Source organism: Galeopterus variegatus, unplaced genomic scaffold (assembly GCF_000696425.1).
Source record: "Galeopterus variegatus unplaced genomic scaffold, G_variegatus-3.0.2 Scaffold3068, whole genome shotgun sequence".
Taxonomy (NCBI): Eukaryota; Metazoa; Chordata; class Mammalia; order Dermoptera; family Cynocephalidae; genus Galeopterus; species Galeopterus variegatus.
Genome location: NW_007729179.1, coordinates 32,489 through 47,438, shown reverse-complemented (window position 1 = coordinate 47,438; position 14,950 = coordinate 32,489). Strand labels below are relative to the sequence as shown.

Below are 14,950 nucleotides of genomic sequence, written 5' to 3'. Positions count from 1 at the left end.
CGAGCCCCGCCCCGAGTCCCTCCCGCCGAGGCCCTGCCCCCGAGCCCCGCCCCTCGGAGGCCTCATTCGCAGGAAGCCCGGCCCTGAGGCCCCGCCCAATGGCAGTCCCGCCCCGGCCACGCCCACTTCCGGCCCTGCCCTCCGAATGCTCCGCCCTCAGATGCACCGCCCCGCCCGCCGCGCTGGCCCAGGGTCGCCGGCTGGGGACCTGGGAGGGGCAGGGCCTGTCCTACAGCTGGAGTGGGCGTGGCCTGGGCGTCCCCTCGGGGGCTCGCCTGGAAAATTGTGGTCGGGCCACACGGCCTCCCAGGATGGCCCCGAGGACCACGGGGATGAAACCTCGCACACGTCACAGAGCTCGAGGGAATTTGGAGGGTTCCACCGGCAAGACCCGGGCGTTTCAAGCGCGTTGTCCGAGACCACTTACCTGCACCACGCTGCAGGTGTGCCTGGGGGCGGATTTCCCCGCCCACCGGGCTGGAGCCCGCCTCTGGCTCAGGGCCAGCGAGGCTCTGGGATGCAGCCCACTTTCCAGAAGCACTTGGCCTTAAAGACCGTGCCCAACCTTGGGAACCAGCTTCCTCTCCTCAGCCTGGGGATGCCTGTGTTCATGCTGCGGGCGAGGGCGGGGGGCCATTTCTTCCAAGAGGACCTCTGACCGTGACCCCTCCCTCAGGCTAGGTGCCCTGTTAGTCTGGCTCTGCCCTCTGCTCCCTGTGGGACCAGCAGCACGTCTGGTCAGGCCAGGCAAGGGGCAGGGTAGTCTGTCCAGGGGAGGGTGGAGGAGCTCCCGCCGGTGCCTGTCTGCCTTTCTTTACTGCACTTAGGACTTACTCTATGTGTGTAGGTGTCTGCACCTGTGTCCCCCACTGGAAGGGAAGTGATCCCACCCCTTGAGGCCGGGGCCTCTTCTGCTTGGCTCTTCTGCCCAGCACCTGCTCCTCGACCTCACTGCTCCCTCCACCATCCGGTCTCTGCCTGAAGCTGTCCTGCACCTCTGGGGCCTTGTGCTGGCCCCCAAGGGCCCTTCTTGCCCACTGAGCTCCAGCCGAGCTTGGCTCCTGGCCATGCTCCCTCCTCCTGCCTTGACTGTGCTTAGTCTTGGAGGCCCAGCACAGGAGTGGGAGGAAGGAATGGGTGGACACAAATTCAGCCTGACGCCTGGGGCCAGAGTTTGGAGTTCAGAAAGGGGAAGTCTCGGCCTTCGTGTAGGATCTAGGCAGGGCCTCGGCCACTGATTACCATGGGCCTGCCAGCTGGGGAGCCAGGCCAGGGCATAGAAGAGAGTGGCCTGCCCGGGGGACGATGCCCTCCAGGGAGCACCTCCTCCCGAGGCCTGGGCCTGGTGGACCCTGCCTTCTTCTCCCACCTGTCAAGGAAGCAAACTTGGGCCATGGCTGGGCAGCCCCAGTGGAGGCAGCAAGAGATCTGGGTCTGCTCCCTCCAAGGCCCACTGGTTAGAAGTCCTGCAAAATGCTGTTCCAGGGTCAATGTCACTGGCTGCAAGTTGAGGGCAATGGCAGGCTTCTAGGCACTAAGGGCACTGAGGCCTGTTCCCAGGAAAGCACCAGCTGTACCACCCCTCCACCCCTGCCTTGCCGGGAGGGGTGTGCTGTGCTGTGACAGGAGGGCCAGGCTGGGTGGGCTCTGTGGGGATGGCCGGTGTCCAACAAACCACACTTCAGAGGGTAGGAGCTGGCGACGCAGTGGGGTTGGGGAACAGGCAGCATTCTGAACTCACAGGAGCTTCTCACAGGCTGGTCAAGGGCTTCTCCCTTGAAGGGAGGGTCAGAGCCAAGAAAGCCAAGCCCAGACTTACTTCAGACAAGTGGAAACCCAAAGCCAGCAGCTGGGCCTCACCCTGGACCCTGGCTGGGCTCTGAGGGCAGCATATGCGTGAGCTGGGTGCCCAGCCTTTCCTCACTCCTTGCTTGGGATCATCAGGGGTCTTGGAACTTGGGAGGAACTGTGAGGCCTGAGGGGCTCGGGGCTTTGGAGCCCCATGCCCCTCCTCCCTGGGCCTGCACCCCCAGAGCTCTGTCCCCACCTCTCATTCTGTGCTCTCCCTGGCGAGGAACTCACCGGCACCACGCTGTAGCCTCCACGTATTGTCTCAGAGTTTATTGACAGGCCTGTGTGGGCAGCTCTCCCTGGGGCCTCTAAAGGCTGGGAGGGTGCTGGTGGGGCTGGGGGCTCCCAGGGGCTCAGGATAGGGACAGACTGTTGCCTGGACTAGCTTTATTGCTGGTTCTGAGTGTGGGGTCCAGGAAAGGGGGTGCTCTGACCCTGGGCTCGCTGTGTCCAGGGCATCAGGAAGGGAAGCGTCCATGGGACAGGGGCCCCTGGCTATGGGCCATGCAGAGGGCTGTCCACTTGAACTTGCCCAGCAGGGGATGCCCAGGTCTCAGGCCCCTGGGCAAGGTCTGGCCAGTTTCACGCTTGCAGTGGGCTTTGAGGATGGGCAGGAACGTCTGGGGGGGCTCTGTGGGGAGGCTGCTGTAGCCTCAGGTCACCACCTGGGCTATAAAGATGACCTTGTAGGTCTCCTTCACATCCCCCCTGAGCTGCAGCAGGGCTGACACCATGAGTGGATGGTCCGGCTGGAATGGAGGAAGGGACGGAGGAAGGGGATCCTCAGCCAACAGGCACCCCGGGCAGATCCATCGTCGTTCCCGATGCATTGCCCACCTCAACCCCAGGGCTCTCCACAGCCACCCCCTCCCTGAGGTGGGGCAGTGGTGTCATCCTGCCCAGCTTTTGGCTGGAGCCTGGAGCCTGCAGGCACCTACATCAAAGTCGGCAGGTGGTACCCAGGAGATGCTGATGGTTTTGGTCTGGCCGCGCTCCACGGAACCCCTGGAGGGCTCGATGGAGAATCCCTTGTGCTGCAGGGACGGGAGGCTGTCCAGGCTGAACTCGACTGTCTGTGGGCATTGGGGCTGTTGGGGCTGGGGGCCAGGCACTGCTCCCAGGAGAGGAGGACTGGTAGGGGGTGAGGATGCCCAACTCCACCCACCCTCTCAGCTCTGACCAGCAGGCTGCCACCCCACAGTCCACCCCACACTTGCTTGCCACCCCAGACCAGCCACCCCACACTTGCTGCAGGAAGTCCCAGGCAAGCCCAGTGAGGGGCAGTCCAGGAGGGGCCAGGGCTGCCCAGTGCAGGGAGGCCGAGGAGGCTGCCAGGGTGCCACGAGAGGCAGTGATGTGCCCACCTTCTTTGGAGACAGCTGGGTGGTCCGTATACAGCCCACCCGCAGCTCTCGGGTGGCAGGTGGGGCTGGTGTGTCTGTGTCAAACTGGACATAGTCCAGGGTCACCAGGATGGGCTTCATCTCCTCAGCTTCTGGAGAGAGAGGGGCTGGCCGGGAGCTGGCTGGGTGGAGGGTATGGCCGGGGGAGTGAGAGGAGTTGTCCGGGGTCAGGCTGAGGAACAGGGTCTGAGGGTGGAGCTGGAATGCTCCCGAAAATTCTGGTTTGCAGAGGCCATCCTGCCTGGCTCTGGGGGTGGGGGGTTGGGAACCCCTGCCCTATTCTGCTGGGTCTGGGGGCACCCACTTGTGGGCTAACGGGGCCAGGGGGTCCTCTAACTGCTCCCCAATGCTGGGCTCCCACCCTGGTGGGGGGGTCTCACCCTCTCTGTGCTCTGAGTCCACGGCAGGGGTAACAGCCAGAGACTCCACGGGCACGTCGAGGGGGTCTCCACCCTCCACAAACATGCCGTGCTCCCGGGCGGCACCCTTCAGGAGGATCTGGTGGGAGATTTTCTGGGGACCGAAGGGCAGCAGGCTTGTCCCGGAGGCTCGGTGGCTGGTGGGGCTGGCTCCGGGAGGGGGCAGGGCTGGGTGAGAATCCCGCAGGACTCTGGACGGTGGCTTCTCTAGGGACGATCCCTAACACCCGCGAACACAGCGCAGAGCCCCCAGGCACGGTGCCCGCAGGGCCGCCGGCTGCTCGGGCCTTCACAGCGGGGCAGTGCGGGAAGGGGCCGGGCCGCGGCCGGGGCTGCAGTCCTGGGGCCGCACCTTTTTGAAAAGCACGACCTGGAGCCGGTCGGAGAAGTACAGGCTCTCGTGGTCCGGGCTGAAGGTCACGGTGAACTCCTGCGCCCTCCCGGGCTCCAGGACGCCGTGGACCGGGACCACGCTGAACACGCTCTGGCCGCCGTGGTTCTGTGTGCCTGGGGACCGGCGGCCGTGGCGGAGCCCTGCACCCCGCACCCCAACCCCCTGCCCCCAGCCCCGCTCCGTCCAGCTCCACGCCCGCCCGCGAGCCCCGCGCCCCACCTGCCCCGTGGTCCACCCGCCGGCCCCCGCCAGCTCACCGACCACCTCGGTCCTCTGGGCGGCCGAGGCGAGGGGCGAGGCCAGGAAGCGGGGCAGCTGCTGGCGGCGCTCGGCCCCCGCGCTGGAGAGGCTGTCCAGCCGCACGGAGAACTCGACCGGCAGCCGGGAGCTGTTGTGCAGCTGCAGAGAGCCCGCGTCCGCCCGTCAGGGCCGGCCTGCTGCCCGCGCCCGGGACTCGGCCGCCTGCTGCTGTCACATCGGCCGGGACCTGGGGCCACGGGGCCTCCAGGCTCCACCTGCCGCGTCTGCAGCAGGGAGGGGCGCCAGTGCTCGTGGCAGCTTGCTGAGCTGCTGGTGCCCACCTCTCGTCCCCCCTGGCCTCCACCCTGTTCCCTGCCTAGCGTGTGTGGGCAGCTCGGTGCTGCCGTCTGTCCTCCGGAGCTCCTTAGAAGTCAGGCTCCAGCTCGGTCCAGCTAAACCTGCATCCTGGCCCAGTTCCTTCCCCACCCTACCCCCTGTCCAGAGAGAGCCCCCCCTCAATACAGCCCCGTCCTGGGCTCTGCTTCCAGGACCCGACCTAAGCCAGCGACGGAAGCAGGCGGGTGCCAAGACTGGTGCGTCCCTCAGACGGAGGGGTACCGGGAGCCAGGCCCACCGTCACGCCCGGGCAGTGTGGCCTCGCCACAGAGACTGCAAACCCTTGCCCACCCCAGGGGTGCCTGGGTTGAGCTCCAGAGGAGTGAGTGTTGAGGCAGCAGAGCAGGAGAGGGACTGGCAGGGGGCTCTGTGTGGGGCCCATGGCAGAAGGACGAGGGGCCCTGAGGGGGCCAGGGAGGCCGAGGGCTGGAGGGGAGGGGGCATCCTCAGCCTTTCTGGAAACAGAGACCCTGTACCCCCTGCTGGAGAGGCCAGCGGAGGTGGAAGCTGCTGGAGGAGGGGGTGGGGACAATCTGCACCTCCACTGGCTCCAGCTGGGCGCTTGGAAAGGCGGGCTGACCCCTCCCCAGGTGGGAACCCCCGCCCTCTGCAGGGAGGCTGGGGCGGCACCAGGGCCCACCATGTGCTTCACCTTGAAGCTTGAGGAGACAGATTCCCGGGCAATCACGTAGCCCATGTTGAGGACGTCGCCTTCAATGGAGCACGTGATCGTGGATGCCACGCCGGTGCCCACGAGGGTGAGGGTGAGCGTGCCTCTTTTGGTGATGATGTCCAGCGTTTCTTGAGCCTAAGGAGACCATGTCCCCTAGTGAGGTGCAGACGTCTGTCAGAGGCACGTGGGACCTCCGTCCTAAGAGCAGTTGGTCATGTTGTGCAGGAGCTGAGACAGCTTGGAGCTGCCTGCCCCCTCTTACTTGCCAGTGAGAGCAAGAACCCGAGGACAGGCTGCCAGCAGACCCTGCGGTCAGGCCTGGGCCTGCGCACACGGCGGTGTCTGCCCATGGCCAACACCCTGGTTCTGCAGTACGGGCAGGCCAAGGCTCAGCATCGCCCCGGGGAGAGCTGGGACTCACCAGGATGCTGTCGTGTGGAGAGAAGGACAGAACCAGGACCTGGGTCTCGCCCGCGTGCAGCTGGCCGGAGGGGTTCCGCAGGAGGAAGGGGCCGTTGGGGTTCAGCACGGAGAACTCCACCTGGGGGCCCGGTGTGAAGGAGGGGGGACTGACCTGTATGGGCCTGGCCGCAGCCCCTCAGCAGGCCCCCGCCCACCCCCCGGGCTGCCTGTGGACAAGGATACAGAGAGATCCTCAGCAGAGATGTTCTGGATGGAGACTTTCTTGATGCTGCAGTGTCCTGAAATGGGGGAGTCAGGTCATAGTCCCTAGGCCCCAAGGAGCACCCTGCCCTGCGTTAGGGTGTGGGAACTGGTGGTGTCTTGGGTGTGCCTAGGTCCCTGGGGTAGGGGTGTGTCGGGGGGAGCTGAGTGTCTGGGCCCACTCAGGACGCACCTACGGCGACATCTCCAAAGTTGCAGATGGTCTTGCCTCTGTCAGATGTCACCATGACAGACGGTGCCACCGCTGGACACCACAGCTCCAGGTACAAGGTGTTGTGGGGGCTGGGGGCAGGGGAAGGGCACACTGAAGGCAGAGCTGGGCAGCCCTGTGCCCACCCAGCTCCCAGATCTGGTCAGTAGCAGACGAGGGACAGCTAGTTTGAGGCCAACCACACCCCATCGTGGCCAGAGCATCGCGCACCTGAAGCTCAGAGGTTCCAATCTCTTCCTGTCTTTGATGTCACCAGTGGCCACAACACAAGGGACCACAAACTTGTCAAACTTCCCCTGGAAAGCTCTGACCAGGGCCGCCTGTGCCGTTTGGTCCTCATCGTAGCTGGGAGGAAGCCAGCAAAACGCACTTGCACCCCTTCCCCTGACGCCCACCCACGGCTCGGCCCAGCCTCCTAGGTCTGCTCTGGGCTCTCCAGTGTGCAGCCCACAGGGCCACTCCTGCTCCCAAGGGCCCTGGGCTCAGAGTGGCCTCTCTGGGGAAGGCCAGAGGGGTAAGGGGCAGCAGACTGGGGCCACCCTGGGCTTTCTCCCCCTTCTCTGGTTCCTGTGGGGGCCCCTCCCCGCTCCAGGGTCCTGGTCAGCCATGAGAGGGGAGGTGGGGGGAGGTGTCTTCAGCACCTAACTAGAGTGCCATGTCCCTGGGGCTGCAGGGAAGGTCCAGGGCCAGCGAGGAACCCAAGCCCATTGGAGGTTTCCTGGGGCTCATCCTGCACACCAGGAAGGCTGGCATCAGGGGCAGCAGCCTGTCCCCGAGCCCGTGCAGGGAGGGAAATCAGGCCCAGGGGAGTGGAGTGGGCAGGTGCCCAGGAAGACAGTGTCTGGATCCAGACCAGCCCTGGACTTCCAGCCACATGGGCCAATGCAGCTGTGCTCCAGGCAGTCTGTGGGGACAGTCTTCACTGGGGCCAGGTGGGTCCCATCAGAGGGGCCTGGAGAGCAGCCCTCTCCCGGGCCCACCTGGCCTTGAGCTCCTGTTTCTGAAGGTCTAGGGTGTGAGGGGTGGAGACCCGGAATGACTGGTCCTGGTTGTGCAGTCGAATCGTGAAGAGGGACTGTCTCTGCCGGTCCTTCCTCTGGGTGGCCGTGTCTTTTCGGAACTGTAGGGGGAGCGGCAGGCTGTGGAGCTGTCCCGTGAGCTCCGTCCTCAGCGCAGCAGGCATCGTGCCGCCCCCCGCGGCTCCCCCAGGGCACAGCCTAGCAGGCCCGGGCCAGGTGCAGTGCAGCCACCGTGGGAGCCGCGGGCTCACACGCATGGGACCCAGATACCAACCGGTCCCTGAGAGAGACAGACGGCAGGTGCACAGGGGTGAAGAGCTACAGACAGACAGGCATCCGGAGGCCACGTGAGGCCCCAGTAGAGACCCCCACAGGGCTGCTCACCAACTCCAGTGTCTGCCGTCAGCCACGGGGAAACCGAGGCACAAAAAGGGGTGAAGAATCTGCCAGAATCGGGATACTGGCCCGGTGCCTTCCCCAGCCTCCCTCCCGAGCCGGCTTGTGAGGCTGAGGGACAGCACTGGGCCAGGGCCTGCCTGGCGGCCTCGCCCTCCGGGGCCGCGAGCCCGCAGCGCTAGACGCCCGCAGGCCCCAGCCCCCCGCCCGGCGCCCACGCACCGACTCGGCCTCCATGTTCTTGTTCAGGGTCCGGAGGGCCTCCTGGCGGATAAGCTCTTCGGGCAGCACGGGCCGGAAGGCCACCTGGACCAGGCACTTCTGTGGGGAGAGCAGGGCAGGGCAGCCCTGGGTGCTGGGGCCACCACCTCCTGCCACCCCCTGGAGCCCAGAAGGCAGCGGTGGCCCTTGCTGGAGCCCTGCGCTCCTCAGCGCCTGCTCTACCCTGGCCCCTGGATTCTCGTCAAGGTCAGCTCTTCTTTGGGATTTCAGCCTAGAAGGCTCTTCCTGGCTACTGTCCCCAGGAAGGTGGGGTGGGGGTCCCTGGGACGGGAGGCGCTGAGAGCAGGGCCCTTCATGGGCCAGGACCCCTCCCGCTGCCGGTGAGGCAGGAGCGAGAAATGAACCTTCCTTTTCAGCACTGGGTTTCAGGGCGGAGGGCTCAGCACGGTGAAGCTGGCGGTGACGGTGATGGTGACGTGGGGGGAGAGAGGAAGTGGGAGAGGAGGAGGCGGGAGCAGAGGGGAGGGGGACAGCCAGCAAAGCACTGCCCCTTGTGCAGACGAGAAGGGGTGCTTGAGTAGCGTTTGCTGAATTTAATGCCAGGCATGCACCGAAGCCCTCCCGGAGGCTGGGCGCCCCCCACCTCCTGTGTCTGTTCTCACGTAGTCCTCTCAGCACCCCTCAGAGTGGCCGTCACCCCTAACTTTTGTTTGCTTCTTAGGCTGCTGGTCTATATGGGGATCCAAGGCTTTGAGCCCGGTGTTACAAGGCTGTGCTCTAACCAGCTGAGCTAACCAGCCAGCCCCTTACCCCTAACTTTTGAGAGTAAGGAGTTAAGCTCAGAGAGGGCGGTAACGGACGTGCCCAGGAGGGCTGGGCTCTGCCTTCCAGGCCCGGGCCCTTTCTGCTCTATCAGGAGAAGCTGGGTGGGGGCAGTGGATGAAGTGGACCAACGACACCCTCACTCTGTGCGAGGAGGTGCTGGTGGCCTCGCTGTGAGGTCGATGTGCAGCTGGTTCAGGGGTCGGCACACCCTTCCTCGGTCTGAACACCGGGAGCCCCCAGCCAGGCGCCTGCTGGCTCAGCCCCCGGGGTGCTCCCTGCATTTCAGGGGCATGGGACCCCTGGGCAGGGTGGTCTGGAGGTCCCACCTCCCAGGTCGCCCGTGGGACCTGCACCCACCTTCCCCGGCAGCACGGTCCCCACTGACGGTGAGATGGTGATGGGCGAGTCCGGGGGTAGCAGGAACTCGAAAGACGCCGGCCCCACCAGGGAGGTGTCCTCCAAGCCCATGCGTGGCACGGAGCGGGTCAGCGAGTTCACGCTCAGTTGTGAGGTGACCACGTACAGCGTGGCCACGGAGGTGCTGTACAAGGCAGTGGCCGCAAACTTGATCTGGTAGTGGGACAGCTCCAGGGGCGGGTGGACAGCCACGGCCCGGCAAGACAGCTTGAAGCACCTGGAAGCGACCGGGGGTGGCATTCAGCCGGACGCAGGACTCCTTAGGGCCCCGTCACGGCGCTCACTGTCCCACGGGTGAACGCTGCCAATGCTGTGTCTCCCCGTGAGCATTTGAGGCAACCGCAAGTCCAGACAGCTGCACAGGGGTAGTTTCTGCATTATTTGGTTAAATACTGTTGACATTTGAAAAATAAAATGGAAAAATCGCTCTTTAAACGTAAGCATAGGGATCCACTATTACAGCCGGTTGGTTCCCGCCACCCTCTGTTAAAAGAAAGACAGAAATACATATATTTCTACGCTTTAAGGATGACACTGATTGGCCCGGCACACGTGTGTGTAACAAAGATGCGTGCGTATGTTGAGAGGTTCCAACGGCTATTCTATGTCCTGTGACCTCAGGCTCTAAAGGGTAGAAAATTACTTCTGGGTGGAGATGTCATTGACGGTATTATCAATCACCCAATGAACTGATAAAAACACAACTGTGTAAATGTGATAGTCGTTACATAGGAAAAGTAACATGTTGGAAGTGTTATAAGGATGGACGGAGTCGTCGTCCTCAGGTGGTTCAGGGGTCACGGGTGAGGGACTTGTCACCAGTGACCAGGGCTTCTCGTTTCCATGGACGCTGCTCCCCAGCATCACTCAATTCTTTGAATTCCTTTTCTTCATATGCCAAAAGTTCGCGCGGTAGCGCATCTTGCAACATTACTGTTAACAGTCTACCTCTGGAAAGTCACCCGGGATGTCCTTTCCATTGCCGGGGAAGAACGAAGCCCTGACAAGCAGGATCGTTCGTCGGACCACAGGGTCGTATCCCCGAGGCCCTCCTGATGCTCGCCAGGTGCTGTCATCCTCATGAGTCCGAGGCACCAGTTCAGCCCAGGCCCTCAAGAGACGGCTGGGCTGGTGTTTGCTGTCCAGCCCAGCACACGTCGCCGACACCACAGGTGCCGAAAAAATGCTTTCATCTCAGCATGTGCCTTGAAGTGTTTCTTCCCCTGCAAAATCCTCTGAGGTAAAGATTTGCTCATTCAATGTGCGGAAAATATTCTCCATCTAACCTCAGAGGCACATCCGGTCCTCCCGGTCAAAACACGCCTGCCCTCACCCCCGGGCAGCAAACGTCGCCTTCGCTTTTGCGCTCCTGTCGCCACGGGGCTCTGGGCCCAGGGAGCGGGCCAGGCGGAGCGGGTGCTGCTGTCCTCCGGGCTCCGCACCCCTGCTCTGGGACACTCTGGAGGTCACTCCTGCCCCCAGGCTGTGTGGTCCAAGTGGCTGGAGCTGCAGCTCAGCCCCGGGTTATACTGGTCCCCTGACCAGTGGGCAAGTTCTTTTTGTCTGTTCTGGGAGATTTATGGAAGATCAGCATTATCTTCTCTTTAAATGTTTAGAAGAATTCATTGGCGAAATCATCTGGGTTTTTTATTGTGGGATGCATTTGAATTTTGGATTTGATTTCCTTAATAGTTGTTCAGCTATTCAGATTTTCTGGTTTTTTTCTTGTGTTAGTTTTGTTAAGTTGCACGTTTTGAGGAATTTGTTTCATTCAAATTGTCAAGTTCACTGGCGTGAAGTTGTTCGTAACGTTCTCTTCTCGTCTGTCTGATGTTTGCAGGGTCTGTGGTGGTGTCCTGACACTGACAGCTTGGATCCCTCTCTTTTTATTTGGGTTGGTCTTGTGAGGAGTAATACATTTTACTAATTTTTATTTCAAAAGCCTCTTTTGTTGTCTTTCTCTGTGGAATATTTGATTTCTATTTCATTGATTTTCCCTCCTGTCTTTATGGTGTTTTGCTTCTAGTTTCTCTGATTCTAGTTTCCTGTGCTCTTTTTCTAATCTTTCAAAAGGAAGCTTAGGTTATCGTTCAAACTCTCCTTTCTGGTGTATTAACTTAGAGCTAAGAACTTCCCACTAAGCACCGCTTTTGATGATTCACAGGCAAACTTAACATGTCCAGAATGGAACCCTTAGATGTGCCAGCACAGGCCAGTCTCAAAAATACACATGGCTGGGGGAGAACAAGCAAAATGTAGATCAATACACGGAGTACGGTGCCACTGGATCTGCCTGGGCTTCTCCTGGTCTCAGCTCTCAAAGACGCCAGGCCCAGGAACCCCCACGGTGGCGGGCACAGCGGCACGCTCGGTCACCTTACGTCTCTGCAAATGTTGAGGCACACACGCTGCAGACACACACGTGCGTGCACGCACATGTACCAGGTGCACACGTCATATGCGTCTGTGTGTGTGCACAGTTTATAGATGCGAAGATACGTAGTGAAAGTACAACACCAGGAACCGAGAGGGACCTGGACGGCTCCTGGGAGGGGTCAGCTCTGGGGAAGGGGCAGGACAGAGGCAGGTCCTCCCGCGGGTGGATGTTTATTTCTGCAGCAAAGAGGAATCCGAGGCGACAGTGGTAGCAACATGAGATCTGTGCTTTGGGCGCAGGGTATGTGCTGGGGGTCGTCTGAGCGCCCGGATTATCTGAAAACAGAAGAGGGAGTGGAGGCGGCAGAGACAGAAGCTGAAGGGGCCGCGGGGCCCGGAGAGCCGCGTAGACCGGGCCCTGCCTGAAGGCCGGAAGACATCGGGGCTCATGAGAACGAGCAGCAGAAAAAGGCCAGACCACAATACAGCTGCTGTGACACAAAAGAAAATAAGGAGGAGGTCCTTCCTAGAGACGACGAAACACACCAGGGACAAGTGTCTAGGAAAGAGTCAAACGGTGTAATGAGATAATCCAACGCGGCTCAAAAGACTTGAGAAATCATACGAGACGTGAAACAGAGACACAAATCAGAATCACAGGAGCAAAGAAGTGACGTGTCACCAGGCAGGAAAGAGGGACATGTCCCAGGAAAGCAGGAGGGACCCCGGAACGAAGGAACCCAGAGGATCGTCTTTGAGAGAAAATACGAAAGTGAAACATTTAAAAAGTAAAAAGGTGTGATGAAAAAGACTTAAGAGAAAGTGGCAAATGTGGAAGAACAGCCAAGAATCCGTCATATGCACAACGGGAGGCCCCTGCAGAGGCCGAGGGGAGTCCGTCCAGGACAACCGACGCCACACTGTGCTCCTGAACAATCACTGGATTTTAAATAAAAAGAGAAAGACCTCTTGGGTATTCAGGCAAAAAGGAAGATTGTCATCAAACGTTGACAGACATGCCTTACACCAGGAGACAACGAATTAATATATTTAAGATACTCAAGGAAAGAAACATTTTCTTAGCTACCCAGATTTCAAGCCCAAAGGCTCAGGCACGCTGTCCCCAGCACATAGGAAATGACAGCGTGTTGTTCCATATTCCCCAGGACCGTGACAGAGAATGACCACCAGCCCAAATGACTGGAGACACTGGCGTAAGGCCTGGTGGGGAGCGCCAGGTACTCGCAGAGCTCGGGCCAAGCCCGGGGTGCACAGGAGCCCTGGTAGGCGGTGGCTGCAGCTCTGGGAGCGGACGCCGTGCAACCAGAGAGCGTGAGGAGAGGACAGGCAGGGCAGGCACGAGCACTGTCACATTGCTCTCTGCGACCTATCACCGGTGGTGTGCGGGCTCTGTTCTTATGAGAAAGGTTTTGTGTGAAATGTGGGATAAACAGATGCATAATTACACGATGTTTTAAGTTTTATCAGGTTCTGAGTGTGGGGCACAGGAGCTCCAGATGCGAGACACAAGCTGTCCTGAGTTTGAACTGGGAGCTTCAGTGTGAGCCCTTCAGGGAGGTGACCTCCCAGCTGTGCCCACTGAAGAGACCTGCAGACAATGGTCAGGCCAATGGCACCATGAGCTCCCTTGCACCCAGACTGGGGTCACTAAACACCACTTCCCACCAGAAGAAACCACGGCTGCATGGAGAAACGTCTAACTCCAGGTCCCAGGCTGGAAACGCACCAGAGAGCTTGAGATGGCTCGTCACACGGGGAGGGTGACACTAGGACCGTGTCACAAGGACTCGGCAGCCAGCCTGAAGATGCTCTCACTGGCCAAAGATGTGACAGTTTTAGCAATAATAATGCATCAGACAGGATTCAAACGCAGAATTGACAATAATTCCTCCCTCCAAAGGACTTATACCAGAATATATAAAAAGCTCTCAAAACTCAATTAAAACATTTTTTAAAAATTGGAAAAAGATAGAAGCACACCCTTCACCAAAGAGGATATACACATGGCACATAAGCACATGGCAAGATGCTCAACGTCATTAGTCATCAAGGAAATTCAAATTAGAGCCACAACGAGATGCCATCACACACCTCCTGGAAGACCCCTCCAGCCAGCACAGAATGTGGCCACCAAGTGCTGGTGAGGATGTGGACCGGGCCAGCCACTGCTGGGCAAGCAGGTGGGCAGTTTCTTATAAAGTTAAAAACAGGCAGCCCTAGGGGCGTGGGCGGTGGGTGGCCCCGGCTGGGGAGGCCACCCCCTCCCTGGGCCACCCCCGCCCAGTGGCCACCTCTGCAGCACCGCTGCTCGTCGAGGGGGCGGTCCGGCTGTCACAGTCCGCTGGGCACCTCGCATGGCCCACCCGCCACTGGAGGAAAGAGCCAGACTTCTCAGAGGTCCGTCTGTCCAGCAAGTGGGACCCTAGGGCCTTCTGAGTGATTAGCAAAGAGAGCCTGTGGTGACCTCCCCAGAGGTGGCTCCGTCTCCTGCTGGGTTCTGATGATGCTGCCACTTGTCACGTTGTGGTCCTGAGGCACACAGATAATTGAGCTCCCTGCTTGACACATTGTGACGGAACTGACACCAAGCTGAGGTCCCTTTGCTCATGAACTCCATAAAATCCTTTTCCGACCATGCTCAGCGTGGACGGCTGGGAGTGCACCCCGGGGGAGGCGTCTGTGACGATAGGTGGTTGTCACAAAAACTTCCTCATCAGCTTCTCACTGAATTCCACAGAAGATGACATTCATTTAGTGACATTACATGTGACAGAATTAAGCGACGAGGGGGAAAATGAATATCACTTTCCAGTGGTCCGTGGTGCTGTCGTCAATGATAAGGCTGCAGAGGTTGGCAGGAGGAGCTGCGAGCCAGGCGGCTTCAGCAGGAGGCCGCGGGGGAGCCGTGCGACGCTCACGGGGCCCCGTGCCCGGTGGCCGTTTGCACGCGTGCACTTCTGGCTGCGTCAGGGTGACGAGCGAGCCGGGAGAGCCTTCCCACGTCCCCTGCGGGTGATGCCACAGGTGCTCTCACATGCATGCACACTCGCTTGCATGTACACACATGCTCACTCACACACATGCCCTTAACTCTCACATGCACTCATGCATGCACACCCATGCAGGCTCACACTACCACACATGCACACTCACATCTTCACACACACTCACGACACACTCTCAGTGCACTCACACACACACGCTTGCACACCCATATAAATCCACACCCACTCACAGCAGGGTGAGTGGGCCAGAGTGCAAGGCCACCTGGACTCCAGGCCTGTCTGTACCCAGGTCTCTGATTCCTGCAGCTGGCAGTGCCCCCAGCCCTGTGGTCAGCCTGGCAGGTAGGGTCCGGTGCCAGTGGGGCATGGAGGGGCTGGGAAGGGTTGCCCCCCCTGAG

At 60.6% G+C, this 14,950-nt stretch overlaps 1 protein-coding gene and 1 pseudogene across 1 annotated transcript in view; one reads left to right on the top strand and one right to left on the bottom strand.

Annotated features, from left to right (window-relative positions):
• Nucleotides 1-2,106: 2,106 nt before the first annotated feature.
• The window catches only part of KIAA1751 (KIAA1751 ortholog), a 38,402-nt gene continuing 25,558 nt past the window's right edge, over nt 2,107-14,950 (bottom strand). Inside the window, exons 18-31 of the mRNA XM_008583876.1 lie at nt 9,091-9,367; nt 7,909-8,007; nt 7,252-7,391; nt 6,482-6,616; nt 6,233-6,342; nt 6,022-6,077; nt 5,798-5,917; nt 5,356-5,511; nt 4,325-4,466; nt 4,026-4,180; nt 3,635-3,767; nt 3,216-3,376; nt 2,790-2,924; nt 2,107-2,600 (exon numbers count right to left, since the gene is read on the bottom strand). Coding sequence (XP_008582098.1) covers nt 2,505-2,600; nt 2,790-2,924; nt 3,216-3,376; nt 3,635-3,767; nt 4,026-4,180; nt 4,325-4,466; nt 5,356-5,511; nt 5,798-5,917; nt 6,022-6,077; nt 6,233-6,342; nt 6,482-6,616; nt 7,252-7,391; nt 7,909-8,007; nt 9,091-9,367 — 1,915 coding nt within the window. The 3' untranslated portion in view covers nt 2,107-2,504. The remainder of the gene's footprint in view (nt 2,601-2,789; nt 2,925-3,215; nt 3,377-3,634; nt 3,768-4,025; nt 4,181-4,324; nt 4,467-5,355; nt 5,512-5,797; nt 5,918-6,021; nt 6,078-6,232; nt 6,343-6,481; nt 6,617-7,251; nt 7,392-7,908; nt 8,008-9,090; nt 9,368-14,950) is intronic.
• LOC103599720 lies at nt 13,625-14,898 on the top strand (annotated as a pseudogene).